Here is a 17,192-nt window from a genome sequence, read left to right on the forward strand (position 1 = left end):
TTCTATGTCGCTTTCCCAGTCTTAGAGACGGGGTTAATATATTTCTTTCAACTGTAAAATTCCTAACAGTAACAATCTTAGTATCTTCATTTCCATGAAAGAACTCTATACGTATTTTGAAATATTATGAATTGTTTAACTAATCTACTTTTCTCCTCTACTACTCTTACATTTCCAATTATTAGAGAATTAAATAATTCATTGCTTAGGGTTAGTAAGCACATTATTCTCTTATAAAAATACCTAATATTTAGGCTTTTGAAGATGGCTCTCCACTATTTTTTCATAAACAGAATACTGTGTTACACTTTTAAATTCAGGCTGATGTACAATTGGGTAAGCAGAGGCTAAATCAAACAGGGGGAGTAAATAAATACTCTTAAAGGGTTACTGACATAAAAGATATAAAGTACTACATATTCACCATTTAAGTATGCCATTAACTTAAAAATAATCATAGTTGATATGACTTTCAGCACTGAATGTTGATTTTCGTGCCAGGCAGAATTTAAAGGATAGGAAAAAATGAGAATGAAACAAATAAGAGGACATAAATAGTGTTCAAACAGAAGGCAAGGTCAGGCCTTTTGTAATGCTGCGACTCATTCCAGTGGAGGACAGAAAAGGCCAAATCGAACATTCAGAACATACCAGCAATAAATCACCTATTAGAATTAAAGATTAGCATTCATTCCAATCCAATGTTTTATCAACTGGTGCGCAATAGCTTGACTTGGTGGTACAAAGAATGACCGCTGGTTTCCTTTGACAAGTACTTCCACAACCTGCAATAAAGACAGATTTTTTCTTTAGAAGACAGTATTACAGAGTACATGGAATCTAACATTTTATGAATGCAGGAATACTCTAATAATAACATTTTATGAATGCAGGAATACTCTAATAATCAATCTGTCTATCATTACTATAGCTAGTAGAAAGCAACTACCACACTCTCCAAGACAGATGCAGAGAAAAAACACACAGAGGATTATGTGTGAATGCTGACATTTTTGAGCTCAAAAGGGCCCCAAAGGATACCTTCTTTCTAATACAATTCCAGAGACTGTTAGTAAAATATTTAAGGTTTGTGTGAAGCTTTTTTATGGTAAGGACCACGAGATGGTGCTCTACACTCTTCCAGAAATTACTCTTTTTAATATTTTTTTGTTCCCCCACACGTTGTCCAGAAAGAAATGTGTTTTGTTCATTTTCTGAAGTACTCACAAGCAACATGCAAGTACAATTTCAGCTGTTTCAGTTTAGTACATTTCTGAAGTACATTTATTTCCAACTCTAGACCAACCTGTATGTGACTGTCTGCATGCAGAACTGATATTAATTTAAAATAATGCTCTCAAGGGTGTCAGGAATACACTGAGATTATAATTAAGTAACTTTGCCTTTAGGCTGACTTGCAGAGCTAAAACACTTGCAACTGCTAGACAGAAGTAGAATGTTAAAAGTTTAGCTCTTAAGTAGCCTGTGGAAAAACTATGAAGACTATTTGTCTAAGCAATCTTTCCTTTTTCCACTCATGAATTTAAGTTTATGTGAAAGACTTTCTTTCCTCTCTTTGACTATATTTTAAGTACTGAAAATAGCTAAATGTAGAATTTCCTATTAATGCAGAGTAAACTCTGTTTTTATACAAAGAGTATTCAAACTAAGAATACCTCAGAGTTCAATGCCAGTGTACTAACGTAATGAATGGAAAAAGATGTTAAAACTAATGAATTCCCAGAGTTTTTACCTAAACCTTCCTCCTCACAGCAGATCTCATGGCATGCCTCTTTGGAGAAACTCAAGATGAATGCTATTAAATACTACTTCTTCCTAAATGAAAAGTGACTTAGAAATACCAGTGAATATCTGCCTCTGTTGTGTGTAATTTACCATTACAATATAATGCAATTGTAGACTGGTAAAATGGAGAGTATACATGCTTATTCAACTTGCTGGAAAAAAAACAAGTATCTATTGTATGCCAGAACCTATATAGTCACAGAGTAATCGATATAAGAAGGAAATTAAATTGAACTTTACCTGTTCTCTAGTGAACCAGCGGGCATCCTCTATTTCATTCTTGTCAACTTTAATTTCTGTAGACACTGCAACAGCTAAGCAGCCAATCATTAAGGACGAGGGCATTGGCCACGGCTGACAAGAGACATACTGAACATGGCCAATTTTGACTCCAGCCTCCTCTTCTACTTCTCTTCGGACAGCATCTTCTATTGTTTCACCTAATCAAAAAGGGCAAAGAACAAGCAGCTGATGAAAACACTCCAAGCAAAGATTACATTCTGTGCTTTGAACTGACTCAAAAGATCTGAAACTGCCCAAGACAATTATCTATAGAGATCTAGTTCCCAGATCAGAGCACAGACCTTAAGCACAAGATACAGAAGTCTGGTAAAGTAAAACAAGCCACCAAAGCAAAATGGAACTTTGAAAATAAAGTATGATAATTCCTCCAGCATAATATTTATTTCCTGAATTGACAATTTACCATATGCATAAACTATTATTACCACACCTAAAATGTAAAAAATTGGGTAGGAAATACATTGTTCCTTTAACTACTTTTGAAATGCTGATCTGTTCATTTATGAATAGCACTGTGTTAATTTTTAGATTTTCAGTATGATTGCAACAGAATATTATACAACTTGAAAATCAGTATTTTAAATTACATTAGTACAAAAATAGAGGCTCAAGAAGACTTGCACACATTTTTGCTTTTTATTCACTTTGCTTGACTCATTCTTCATTGTCTTACTTCCATATTCATAGCAAACTGCTATGTGTATGTATTCACAGTAATAGGCATATGCATACCTGTACTGTACTGTAACCACAGATTACAGATTCATTAAAGCAGACAGTCCATGCATCAGAGAACAAGGTTTTAGTTCAGCTGTGTTCAGCTGATTAGAAGCTGCTGCTGAGATCTTAAATTTCAGTTTATGTGCTTGAATTCAGTATCAGAAATAAGGCCAACAGAAGAAAGCAAGAAGTGAAGAAATAAAATCTTGACTTCTCAAATGATACTTGAATAGTCTTGGAAGGCAGATGCAGGGACTGTGAGAATGAAGACGCTCGGCCCACGGTAGGAGAGGATATGGTTCAAGACCATCTTAACAACCTGAACATACACAAGTACATGGGACCTGATGAGACCTATCCGCGGGTCCTGAAGGAGCTGGTGAATGAAGCTGCTAAGCCACTGGCCATCATATTTGAAAAATCATGGCAGACAGGTGAAGTTCCTGACGACTGGAAAAAGGGAAATATAACCCCCATTTTCAAGAAGGGGAAAATGGATGACCCAGGGAATTACAGACCAGTCTCAGCTCTGTGGCTGGCAAAATCTTGGAGCAGATTCTCCTGGAAGACATGCTAAGGCACATGAAAAACAACAAGGTGCTTGGTGACAGCCAGCATGGCTTCACTAAGGGGAAATTCTGTCTGACCAATTTGGTGGCCTTCTATGATGGGGCTATGGAACTGATGGACAGGGGCAGAGCAGTTGATGTCATCTACCTGGACTTGTGCAAAGCGTTTGACAGTCTCACATGACATCCTTGTCTCTAAATTGGAGAGACATCAATTTGATAGGTGGACCACTCGGTGGACAAAGAACTGGATGGATGGCTGCACTCAAAGGGTTGTGGTCAATGGCTCAATGTCTGACTGGAGACCAGTAACGAGTGGTGTCCCTCAGGGATCGGTGTTGGGACTGGTATTGTTTAATATCTTTCTCAGTGACATGGACAATGGGATTGAGTGTGCCCTCAGCAAGTTTACTGATGACACTGAGCTGTGTGGTTCGGTTGATACACTGGAGGGAAGGAATGCCATCCAGAGGGACCCTGACATGCTTGAGAGGTGGGCAAATGCCAGTCTCATGAAGTTTAACCAAGCCAAGTGCAAGGTCCTACACGTGGGTCGGAGCAAGCCCAGGCACTACTACAGGTTGGGCAGAGAAGAGATTCAGAGCAGCCCTGCAGAGAAGAACTTGGGGGTGTTGGTCGATGAGAAAATGAACATGAGATGGCTTCACTGTGCGCTCACAGCCCAGAAAGCCAACCGTATCCTGGGTTGCATCAAAAGAAGCGTGACCAGGAGGTCGAAGGAGGTGATCCTGCCCCTCTACTCTGCTCTCGTGAGAACTCACTTGGAGTATTGTTGCAGTTCTGGTGTCCTCAACATAAAAAGGACATGGTACTGTTAGAACAAGTCCAGAGGAGGGCCACGAGGATGATCAGGGGACTGGAGCACCTCCCATATGAAGACAGGCTGAGAAAGTTGGGGTTGCTCAGCCTGGAGAAGGCTGCATGTAGACCTCATAGCAGTCTTCCAGTATCTGAAGGGGGGCTATAGGGATGCTGGGGATGAACTCTTCATTAGGGACTGTAGTGACAGGACAACAGGTAATAGGTTAAAACTTAAACAGGGGAAGTTCAGATTGAATAGAAGGAAGAAATTCTTTACTGTCAGGGTGCTGAGGCACTGGCAGAGGTTGTATGAATGCTCCATCCCTGTCAGTGTTCAAGGCCAGGTTGGATGAAGCATTGGGCGATATGGTTTAGTGTGAGATGTCCCTGCCCATGGCAGGTGGGCTGGAACTAGATGATCTTAAGATCCTTTCCAACCCTAACTATTCTATGAGTCTGTGAATAAACTTATTCATGCTATCATTGTATTTCACCTGCAAACAGTTACAGAATATAGTTATACACTAGTTTTACTGGGGATTAAGATGTATTCCCAATATAAAATGTTTTACAAGTTGTTCTGCAGCTTCTAATAATTTCAAGTAATTCCAACTATCATTGCTGAATGCAGCTAGCAAAATATCTCTTTATTTTTCTTTTGAAGTGATAAAATTTCTATTTTTCTCCCATGTAATCAATCAGGCTCTTAATCTGTAAGCATATGCTTAACTTTGTGTTAACTTTATAACTTACATTTACTAAGCTAAAATTCATTGCTAAATATCACCAAAAAACAGTGACCTTGTATATGTTTTTAAAATGTCTTTTTTATTCAAAAATGTGATGAGAAAGCTATCTTAAAATTACTTATGTTGCTTTTTTTTTTTTTCATAAATAAGCTGCTGGAAAGTATAGCACAGGCTACCTAACAGGTAGTAAAAATATTTGACATAACACCAAACATATTTCTATATTATTTTCAGTGGACAATACTGATATCTGAGAAAAAGTATTTGGTAAGGGAAAATAAAATTACTCACCAGGTTCTACAAATCCAGCAAGGCAGGTAAACATTCCTGGGGGAAACCTCTTCTGCCTGCCTAAAAGGCAGTGGTTGCCATCTGGATGGATGACTTGCATTATTACAACAGGATCTGTTAGGCACATGAAAGGAATGTATTTCAACATTTGAAGGAATTAAAAGCAGTAATAAATTTTGCTTATTCAATACCAATGATGCAAATACAAGTAGATACCTTTAAGTGATTGAGATCACAATTGTATAGATGCAGAGTAAGATACTACTTTATTTCAGTTTGATTTTTTTTTCCTCCTGCAAGTTATCTGTTTTGCAACACCTATGCTTAGTAGAAGCAGTTTACTAGCCAAGGCTTAAAATGCAGGACATGAATTACCTGCAACCAAAGCACACAGTCTGTTATGCATACCAGCCTATTAACCTTGCTATGCATTCACCAGACAGCAGTAATTTCTGCAGCAAAACCAGTTTACTTTCACCTTCTGTATGCACGCAGGTACGATGTACTTTTGACTGAAAATACCAAAGAATCACCAGATATTCCAGTTACAATGTAAACACTGAATAAACATTCCGCTTCTGATTTGTTGACCATTTGCTGTCAATCTCTCAGATGATATTGTACTTTTACATACCTTCTCACTTCTGGTCATTTTAAGTGTCTTTTTCAGTCTTGTTTAATACTTTCTTCTGTTGGTATAATTATTTTTGTCATGCCTTTCTGCACACTGTTCATCTATCATCTTTTCTTCTTTTTTATTGTTATCTAGCTCTTAAGTTTCTCAGTGTTCTGGGGTTTAGTTTTTTCTATCTCCCTTTGCCTTTACATACTTTTTCTTCAGCTATTGCTTTCCATGTTTTGTTTTTTTTCAGAACACCAATATTTTCTGTATGAAAAGGCTTGATTCAGCAATCACTATAAACAGTAATTTGAAAAACTTCTGTCCTGCTCAAATATATGTGCCACATAGCACAGTATGTATCATGCAGTATTGCTATCTGTAAACTTTCTTCAGAGAGTTATCAGTAGAAAATGCTGGTACATCAGTCTTTCCTACATAAACCTACTCCTCTCCAAGTTTGTTGTGCTAGAGACTGCAAAGAAACAGGCACTAATATTTTAGCAAGTTTCACTACAGTCCATAAGACAGAAGAGTATGACAGAATTGCTTTTACTACTACAAAGATGTATCTACAGCATGTAAGAAAACATGAAATCCAGAAATGTAACATACATCTAGAACTACAACTGCAAAGGAGAGGAAAGGGCAGGGGAAAGAAAGGTGGTTCAAATCACCAAAGGATCCAGGAAGATGTGATAAGGGTTTTTTAGCTTCCTTGTTTCCCCATCAATAACATAGTACACTCCCTTTGCAACAGATGAAGAAAGGTGCTACAGAAGACTGCCTAAACAAGCTCATATTCTGAGTAGAAACGGGCCTGGCAGTTTGTGACTGACAGAGAATAATGAAAGGCAGTGAAGATGTCGAATACTGTCAAAGTGGCATTACAGGAAAATGAGCACCGTATCAGAAATTCGATACAGGGCCAAATTTGATACAGAACTATTTCAAACTCAAACAGCTTGCAGCAGTGAGAAAATAGTATGCGGGGGGGGGGGGGGGGGGGGGGGGGGGGAGGGGGGGAACTAAAACATGAGCCTTTGATAATATTTCATTTATATTGGTATTATTGATGGTATTTCATTTATAATTGGTATTATTCCATTGCAATAAAGGCTGGTATTGTCACAAGAATGCTTTGTCACAGACTACTGTAAGAAAGAAAAGCCTGAACAACTTAATCCTGAATAGAGCTGAGACACACATACTATGGGGAAAGACGTGTTAAGACCTGACACAGAAGCAAGCAGCTGAAGTAACTAAAAGGAAAACAAGCCACTTCCGTAAATCCTGCAATATTCTCACCAACTCTTGGATATGATGTGTTGTGAACACCTTGGAGACTGGGACAATCTTCTTTTAAACAAGTTTTCTTGTAACCTGCTTCTTCAGTCTTGGTTGCACTTCCCACATGTTGGGCAGAATCGGTAGCGGCTGTGCCATGCTAGAACAGACCTAGCCTGGGCTACTACTCCTTCAAAAGAATATATTAAAAAGACACAAAATCAATGACCCATTCATGTAAGCTTTTATGTACAGAAAAAGCAAGTAGTAAAGTTTAACATAAAAATAAAAAAAAAAAGACTATGGCTTGAATTGTTGAGCAATGTAAGTTACTCAGATCTTTGTAGCACAGCATGTGCAATAGAACACAGTACTACAACACCTACAGACCAAATGATGCATTCAGAAACAAATTCATCCGGATCAATAAGCTGTGTTTATCACAAAAGTTACTTTACCTGGGCAAAGTGCCAGAATTACATATCACACCTTTTCCACATGACCATTTCAGGGCTGACATAATACTACGCTGCTGCATTTAAACTCCAGGTGCAAGCTTGTTCTTTATCCTCTTGTAAAAGCAAACTTGTTACAACAGCAGCTGTTAACATCATCTCCATAATGGCAGTCGCTCACTTTGGGATTCTGACTTTCCAACACTTGCTCATGCTGTTTCCTTCTCAGACAAGTGTCCAACACACTCTTCTTAATGGCTCAGTTTTGGTTTTTGTAATGAAAACTCAGTAGTTTTTTCTTAGAACATTTATGCACATGTATCAACATTTAAATAGTAGCACTTATAAAACTATAATAGTAATAGATTTTATGATCCAATACTTGCCACTGCCATGCAAAGGCATTGCTAACACCTATGCATTATCCTATTGCAACTGCACAAGTTCTTATATACAAAATTACTCACAGAACCACTGCCAGGCTTTAAAAATGGCAGTATTTCTAAAGCCACTGAAAATACCAGATTCCTTTGCAGTGGTTTGTCCTTGCATTGTATCTCAGTGCATCCCAAAGTGTATTTTTCTGAATACATGTTTGATAACTGCTGCATTTTATGCATCTTACCAGCTTCTCTTTCAGGTAGCTGCAGCAGTGCTGGCATTGGTGGGTGAAGAAAATAAGTGTCCTCATGCTTCTGTTTAAATTCTTCAGCTGAAGCAGAATCTATGCTAAGAGCAAACCAAGCAACTAATCCATCCTCTTCATCCTCTTGCAGAATTCTTCCATTGCAAGCAGCCAGCAGGCTCATGGGGAACTGAAGTTCAACTCCCAGAAAAATCAAGGTTGTATCTTCAGTTTGGTTCATGTACTGCTCCACATCCTTGTGGCATAGCCTGCAAAGCTTTACTTTTGACTGCTGAGAGCTCTCAGCTCCCCCACCCAAAGTCACCAAAGGACTTAGATTTGAGAAGAGAATGTACACTGTAGTTGGATGGCTTTGTTTTTTGCTTAGCCACTTGGTATCTGTTCTTTTATCACTCCTTCTGTCCAGAAGTGTCAAGGCAAAATAATTTTCATATTCCTCTGCTTCATTTGACAGAAAAGTAGGCTTCTGCCCACCCTTCACATTAGCCAACAAATTAGCTACGTGCTTGTACCCCCAAAATTTAGCAATGTCTAGAGCTGTCTGCCTTGATTTATTAACAATGGTCCTGTCACACCTAGCAAAACAGAAAAGAACAGTGGTTAACAAGATAAATATGTTGAGTCCTGATGCTCTATTATTCTTAATTACATCATATATATCTGATACTAATTAAGGTGCAAGAACTTCCAGATAGTTTGTCTATCCCAGGGCTAAATACTTAGCATTACGGTAATGAAGACTAATCATACATCATTTTCTTTTCCTAAGGCAAGACATCAGTGTGTTGATCCACTCCAGATCATCATTTACCATGGTTCATACAGTACTATAACAGTAATGAATTAATTACCATCCCATATATTGTATCATAAAAAGAAAAAAAAAACCTCAAGATCATACAATCATCTAGGTTGGAAAAGACCTTTAAGATTATTGAGACCAACTGCAGACCTAACACTGCCAAGTCCACCACTAAATCCTGTCACTCTGTGCTACCTACACATCTTTTAAATACCTCCAGGGATAGTCACACAACCTTTTCCCTGGGCAGCCTGTTACACTGCTGAATAACCCTTTTGGTGACAAAATTTTTCCTAATATCCAATCTGCTCTCCCCTGGAACAATATGAAGCCATTTCCTCTCTTTCCTACCATTTATTACCTGGGATAAGAGACCAACACCCACCTCACTACAACTTCCTTTCATGTGGCTGTATAGAGAGTAATGGGGTCTCCTGTCAGCCTCCTCTTCCCATCCTAAACAAAACCCCAGCTCCCTCAGATACTCCTCGTAAAGCTTGTTCTCTACACCTTTCACCAGCTTCGCTGCCCTTCTCTGGACATTTAAATTTCAACATTTGGACTTTGAAAGCCAGGCTACAGGTCTCTTCTGAATAATCACAAGTAATAAAATAAAACAAACAAACAAAAAAGCAGTTTAACTGTCATTACTTCAAAAAAACATCTGCAAACAGCTTCAAAACATTTACAGTAAAATATGTACCATTAAATAAGAATAAAAAATACAGCCTCCCCTTAGTGAGAGAAGTAGCACCCTTACAACTGCAACGCTGGTCGCTGAAGGGATCTGTTTGTTACCAAAATGTCTTCAAAGTGACACAGATGAGGAAACATTGCCCCACAACACATACTTCTGTATTAAAAAAAAAATAATCTGATTGGGGTTGATTGGGATGTCTACTGCAGTTTTATTTTTTGTCAGTTTTCAGTGGGCAAGTAAAATAGAAATTTCACTGTAAACTACAATTTACACAGCAGATGTGGCACCAGACTCGTCAGTTTTTAAAACAGAGGCACACGTAGCTGTCCCACAGGAAGGGCTGTTTTGAGACTTTATATTAACCTCAGTTTTTGAAGGTGTTTGAGTCTATCTTGGAAATGCACTCAAAGCTTAATTTACAAGGTTTTGGTGCTAAAGAAACTACTTTTGCACATTTATTATTAAGTCTCCTCTTGGCACAATCTTGTCTAATTTCTTACTTAATTTCCTATCTGTCAGGAATTAAATTTTGTTCTGAATTTTTATTACCCCTTCTATTTGTTCATGTATATACAGACCGTGATCAGGCTGCTGTTCAGCGTCCACAACACTGGCCTGAAATTTTTACATCACTAAGATATTTTTTTGCAGTCTACAAACATTTCCTTCATCTTTCCTCAGACATGAATATATAAAGCTGACTAGCTTTCCTGTGTTAGTTTCTGGAATGTTATGCAATACTACCTGCACAGACATTCACATTTATGTATCCAGCAACAGTATTTGTCCAAATGATTATTCTGACTAAGCATTAACAGAGACCAGTGAGGCCAGAGTATCATCACAGGAGCAATACTGAATTGCCTAAGAGAATAGCCCTGAAAAGGACATTTACATGCAGATATTCACTCTGCTTTTAGTGTCAGCATAACTTAAAAAACTGTTATCCTATTTATCAAATTAGTGAATCTTACAAAATCTCAAAAGACTGCTCAAGATCCAGAGGATTTCAATCCTCAAAATCTGGCACTGAGATACTCCTCTACATGCTGGAATACACTGATTACAACACAAAACAGCAGTTCATCTGATGCTCCATCCCTGGCCCCAGCAGAGGGCACAGCATTCAGGGAGGACTGAAAATAAAGAGGATGGGATGATCACTGGAGGCTGTGGAACACTGTGTTTGTGATTACTCATAACTAGAAAATGAGCAGAACTTGCTTGATTCTGGTTTTTGGGGTGCAGAAAGGAACAGACTGGGCTTGATTAATGTACAGCTCAGTGGAAGCACACCATCTGACTTTCACCCTTTATTTCGAAATGTTTCTTCATTTGAAGTATTTAGGTCCTGAGTTTATTTAGGCTTCGGAAGAATCTTCTCTGGGGTCTCAAGGAGAATGCTAAAGCATTCTTTGCTGAGTGTCTTTTGGAAATAAAACTACAGAGTTGACCTGAAGATAGACAAGTATAAGAGAATGTTTCTAAGAGGCAGTGAACATGTTTGGTTTCATACTGACTGATGAAAATAATGTAACAGCTCAAGGAAGAAGGCAGAAATGAATTGGCCAAAAAAATAAAAGACGACGGCAACAAATCAATCACCAACTTTGCTAAAGGTCCTACTTAAGTATGCCATCATCATGTCAGCAAATATTCTGTAATGTAGATACAAGTGGATTGCAAATAAAGTTTAAAGAAAAAGTTTAAGTGGAACAATTGAATATACTAAATTTATTCTCTGTACAGTGGCTGGCACAGGATACAAACTTTGTCCTGCTGGCCTCTGGGAGGAATGACAATATACACTTGAAGGCCAAAAGAATAATTTTAGAGCTGGTCTTAATGAGTTTCTTAGGACACATGTAAGTGTCGTGACAGTAGAATCCAGTTAGAAACACAGTATATTGAATTTGAACCCTGAAAATTCTGCTACCTGTCAGATAATTTACTTTTCTGAGATCAAGTTAAAGTGGGTGCAAAGGGCTTCAGGTTAGACCTCTTCAACAGGATCTACTGAACAGCTTACCCTTCTGCAAGAAGAATCTGTATGACCTCAAGGTGTCCGTTTCTGGCACCATACATCAGGGCTGTCCAGCCATTATCTGCAGTGGCATTGATGAGTGATGGATAAATGCTGAGCAATGTTTTCAGTTTGACTGCATCTCCAACAGCAGCAGAATTGTGCAACTGGGAAATCGTGTGCCGATGAAGGTTCTTTTCAAAGTCTGTCATTGCATCAACTAAGTTAAAAAAAAAAAAAACAAACAAAAATGCCTGAAAACATATCCACTATGAGGAAAGGGGTTTAGGTGACAAAATTAAGTTTAAAGATACACAGATAACCAACAGTGTCACCAAATTACGGGCACAACAGGCAAACTTGTAATTAGCATGACATTATTATTCCCAAGCAAACCACAGTCCCACACATCTCCAAACACAACGAAGTGCTATCCTAATAATCAAGACTAGTTTTGGAGAGGCTTAAGGATTTTGCTATATAAATTAAGTTTCTCTGAATGTGAAAAACACGTTCTGGGCTCCTCACTGCGCAACCAACCAAGGCAGCACTCACTCCAAGAAACAAGTCTCGGGTACTTTGGGAACAGAGAAAAACAACGGCGGTGGGGCCGGCTCCTGCAGGCCGCGGGGCTCCCCCAGCCACACACAGACCACTGGAAGAATTGCGGGGGCCCCTAAGCCCGAACCGCAGGCAGTAGCCGGGGCTCGGGGTCGCTCACAACGCGACAAAAGACCGGCGACGGCCTCGTAACAGCTCCCGGCCGCGCAGCGCAGGCCGCACAGCCCAGCCCTCCTCCGGAACCCCGCATGTGCCCGGGAGCCTCGGGCAGGGTCAGAACCGCGCACGGCCCCTGGCCGGTGGTACAGTTGCCAACACCAGTAGGAGCCCCGGTACCGTGAACTCACTATCCACGGCTGCCAGGCTCCGAAAGCTAGTCTGCCGCAGCGGCGCTAAGCGGCCTCTGCCCGCCCCGCCCCTCCCCGCCTCTGCGGCAGCGGCGGAAGACCCGCCCCAGATCGGGGTTGTGTGTGCAGTTGTTACGCCTGGGGCTGCAGTGCCGTTACCAGGGTGCTGCTGCCCAGAAGGGGGAGGTTGTTGGGGGGGTTAAAGAGCTACAGCCGTTCTGTGCTTCAGGCAGGAAGCTGGGTGGTTACAGAAAGCAATCGAACTGTTCTTTAGCGCTGTGCTAGTGAAACCACAAGCGACAGAATGTGTTGTGGGAAGAGTGGAGCAAATGAGATGGCGTGGCTGGGGAGAAGAGTTAACAGGGAAGTTGGAATGATTATGCAAGCCAGAAGATAGAGTCCTAGAATCAACTGGGTTGGAAAAGACCTTTTAAGGTCATCATGATGCTGAGAAAAACACCATAAAGAAACTCAGTAGTCAGTGTAGCTACGTAATTATTGATTAGGTATTTGTTATTCAGCACTGGGCGCGTGGGGCGTTGCTCACTGCCCAGCTCGTCACAAACATGAGATTTGTGAGAAGAGCAGGGGTCCTTGGAACTCTGCCATTTCTCCTTTAGCATGTATACTGTCATCTGTTGGTGGTCAATGGTGGTCCTGGGGATGAAAGCTCAGAGTTTCCTAGGTTGAACTTATTACCTTTTCTCTTGGAGTATGCACAGTACTTAATGGCAGTTTCCCAAACCACTGAACTGGTATACATCCTTAGCACAACAGCAGTCCCTATTGTCATAGGCCTAGACGAGCAGTAACAAAGTTGGTTAATTGACTAACTGACCTTAAATTTTATGCTAACTTTTTCTTAAAGCTGCTTTCTCTTAGTGAATTTCTGTTCTCAGTTCCCTCCTTTTTCTGTAACTTTAGCAAATTCTTTTGCATTTGCATAGAAAGGATAACTGTTTCTTTCATTTTGTACCGTATGAGGGGTTATGCAGTTGTTAATGTTTGTTTTACTGCTACAGAGAGTCCTGCTAAATTTCTAGTTATAATTTTCTTAATGATGCAAAGAGTTAACCAATGTACGGGGGGGGGTGGGGGGCTTGGTTTAAGCTGCTTGCTTAACAAACTTTTATCATGTGCATTATGCTGTGCAAGAACAGAATGGGAGGACAAGGCTACTGATAAGAGGAAGGAACAGTAACCTGTCTCCTGTTTTCTGGGCCCTGAAACCAGCTGAAACTAGCTTTGTGGTTTGTACAATGACCAAGTCACCAGGGAGCATGCATGACTATTAGAGGTAAAAAGTTTAAGCCGAGGAAGACACATTTACTTCATCTTGAGACCCTTGCCCATGACCACCAGGAGTTACTGCGCAGGCACAAAGGGCCTTTTAGCTCATTATAATACGAAGTGGGGATAGGACATGAATATGTGTAGGCGTGTTGTGTAACCTAATGAATATGTATAATTTTAGAGAATAAATGAGGGGAGAGATGAGGTTGCGGCTTGTGTGGTTTTGGAGGAGTGATCCCCCATGCGCCTCAGCGCTGAATAAAAGCATATCTACAACTTTAATGAGTTGTGGAGTCTACTCGCATATCAGTAACCTAAGGTTGTTCTTACTAATATAATTATTCCTATAATTACAGTCAGAGTTTGTATCAAGTTAGCAAGCCAACCTGTGAGAGAAAACCCAAATCCTTGTAGAATTTTGTTTGAACCAAGTAATTTCCGTATTTTCTCTTAAAGCTCTACTGGCTCGGGCTATTCTCTTAATTTGATCAATTTGCTTATTTAAATCTTGAGCGGCATTTGGAATGTGTATACAATATGTTTTATTTTTAATCCTAGAAAGCCATGCATTCACATGTTCTTTTAAAAGGAGTAGGGCTAATGTGAGTTTAGTCTGCAATATCATCTTGGAAGTTGTCTGTAATTGCCTGTTTAAGTCCTGCAAAGCCTTTTTGGTGGCGTTTGCTAAGCTTTCTGCCTGTTGAGTGAGGTTATGTAAAACAAGTTTATTTTCTAATGTTGAGTATCCTGGAGCAAAAATAGAATCATAGAGTAGTTAGGGTTGGAAAGGACCTTAAGATCATCTAGTTCCAATCCCCCTGCCATGGGCAGGGACACCTCACACTAAACCATATCACCCAAGGCTTCATCCAACCTGGCCTTTAACACTGCCAGGGATGGAGCATTCACAACCTCCCTGGGCAACCCATTCCAGCACCTCACCATCCTAACAGTAAAGAATTTCTTCCTTATATCCAATCTAAACCTCTGCTGTTTAAGTTTCAACCCGTTACCCCTTGTCCTATCACTAAATAGCCTTTATAGTTCATAATACTCTTGTACCTGTGCTAGGGGATTGCCAGTTTTCCTGATTTACTCTCTTTACTGGTTGCCAGAGATGATTGCAAAGGGATTTTCTCCGTAATGGATTTAATGTTAATAATCCCAAGGTCAATTGTTTTGTTTAATCTGTTATTTGTAAATGGACTGGTCTACCCAAAGAACATGACCTTTTGTCTTTCTAGTATCCTGGAGGCAGTTAATTAGGAGTCATGTATTGTTATGAGTTAAATGTGACCAAATGTCACTTAACTGCATAGTCTAATTCCTACAAATATATCGTAATCTCGATTCTTGAGCAACAGGCATTAATAGTTGTATCTCTGGTTCTGTAGAGCTGAAGTTGTATATTCTAGTGCAGTTCAATTGTGGCTTATTAACTGTGTTCTTCTTTCTCATTTCCTCAGTATTACCATAACTCATCTCCACTCATAATGGATCTTCAGGACTACCTTAAATTCCTGTAAATTCTATACACCACCCAGTTGAGGACATAACTTCCCAGGATCCTTTCTGGACATCTTTCCAAATCTTTGGTATCTGACAGCCCATGGAATGTTTGTTTGATCTCCAGAGGGCTGGTATGTTACTTCTTTGGCCCCAAGAAGTAGGCGATTTAGTTTACATTACTCTTGGTAACTGAGCCGTTGACTTTTTTATAATTCAGAGAGTAATTTCGTTCTGTATCTACCCATAGTAACCTGCTTTCATTATGTCCTTGCCACACATTTTCCCCAATTTTAGTCACATTGGTGGGTAAAATTCCCCATGGAATTGGATTTCCTGCCTTGACTGGCACTGGTAGACAGGTGGTAATGGAGTATACATTCTGTATTTTTCCAAACCCTGAACTAGTTGCAAAATTGATTTTCATTATAATCAGTGCTATAGTCTATATACATTAACAATAGCAACCATGAATTCGTTGTCCTGTATCTCTCTGGAATTTCAATTGTAAAGGTCCTGTAGCTTGCACTTTCCAGTCTGCGAGAGCCTTCTTTGTTCTGGAATAATGGATCCTGGAAGGTTGTTCTTGGATCTTGACAGCTGTGAACGTTGTGAGCAGCACTTGGTATGATCCATCCCACTTCTCCTGAAGAGGATCACCTGAAAAATTCTTAGTATACCCAGTCATCCAGGTTTAAAGAGTAAACTTTACGGTCTAAGCTTTTAACTTTAGTGTCTGACACTTGTTTATGGGCTTTCTCTAATTGTTTACCCAAAGAGATCGTATATTCTTGGAGACAGGGATTTTCTAATTGCTCTAGATTGTCATTATTTATTCCAACTGCTCCTATGGCCTTCCAAGCAGGATTTCAGAAGGACTTAACTTTTCCTTAGCTCTGTTTTACATATATTCTCTATAGAGAGATAGGAGGTGCCTGATACCAGTATAAATGAGTTTCCTGACAAATTTTAGCAATTTGTTGTTTAATCATATGATTCATCTTTTCTACTTGTCCACTAGCTTGTGGTCTATATGGAGTATAAGTTGCCAGTTAATTCATAATATTTTGCTAACCTACTTGTGCACAAAATGTGTCCCCCTATCAGGTGAAATAACTATTGGTTACTCCAAATTTGAGTGTTATTTTGTTTAATATCACTTTAGTCACTTCTCTTGCCTTATTAGGTCTCCATGGAAAAGCTTCTGGCCATCCAGAAAAGGTGTCTATTACTACTAGTAAATGTTGGTAACCCCTTTTCTTAGTAATTCAGAAAAATCAATTTGGCAGTGTTCTCCCAGAATGTTTCCTCTCCCTATAGTCCCCTCTTCTATTTATTTCCTGTATTAGGATTGTTTCTTAAACAGATCTCACATTGCTGAGTGGCTTCTCTGATAATACTATATAAATTTTTCCCTGCCACTATAGTCTTCAGATATTCATATAAAGAGTCTGTTCCCCAATGAGTCTTATTATGTTCGTCTTTGACAAATTTCCATATTTGATTACCCAGTATTATAACTTGCCCGTCCTTTAGACAAGCCCATCCCTGAGATGGAATTTGCCCCCATTTTTTCCTGAATCCATTTCTGATCTGAATCTAAATATTGGACTTCTGTTTGACTTACAATTTTTTCTTCAGGAGCTAATGCCATCACCAGGGGCTCTTCTGTTTGTTCTGTTGCCTGCCTGGC

General features: G+C 39.6%; 1 protein-coding gene across 1 annotated transcript; it reads right to left on the reverse strand.

Moving 5' to 3' along the window:
• Positions 1-588: 588 nt before the first annotated feature.
• Positions 589-12,754, reverse strand: LOC117438521 (peroxisomal NADH pyrophosphatase NUDT12-like). The gene is given in 8 exon segments (XM_034074002.1): positions 589-785; positions 2,047-2,246; positions 5,261-5,374; positions 7,188-7,290; positions 7,292-7,356; positions 8,247-8,842; positions 11,799-12,012; positions 12,701-12,754. Coding segments are annotated over 7 exon segments (1,395 nt in total). The 5' UTR covers positions 12,005-12,012; positions 12,701-12,754; the 3' UTR covers positions 589-674.
• Between the last annotated feature and the right edge of the window lie 4,438 nt (positions 12,755-17,192).

The sequence above is a fragment of the Melopsittacus undulatus genome, unplaced genomic scaffold, assembly GCF_012275295.1.
Source record: "Melopsittacus undulatus isolate bMelUnd1 unplaced genomic scaffold, bMelUnd1.mat.Z mat_scaffold_42_arrow_ctg1, whole genome shotgun sequence".
Classification (NCBI taxonomy): domain Eukaryota; kingdom Metazoa; phylum Chordata; class Aves; order Psittaciformes; family Psittaculidae; genus Melopsittacus; species Melopsittacus undulatus.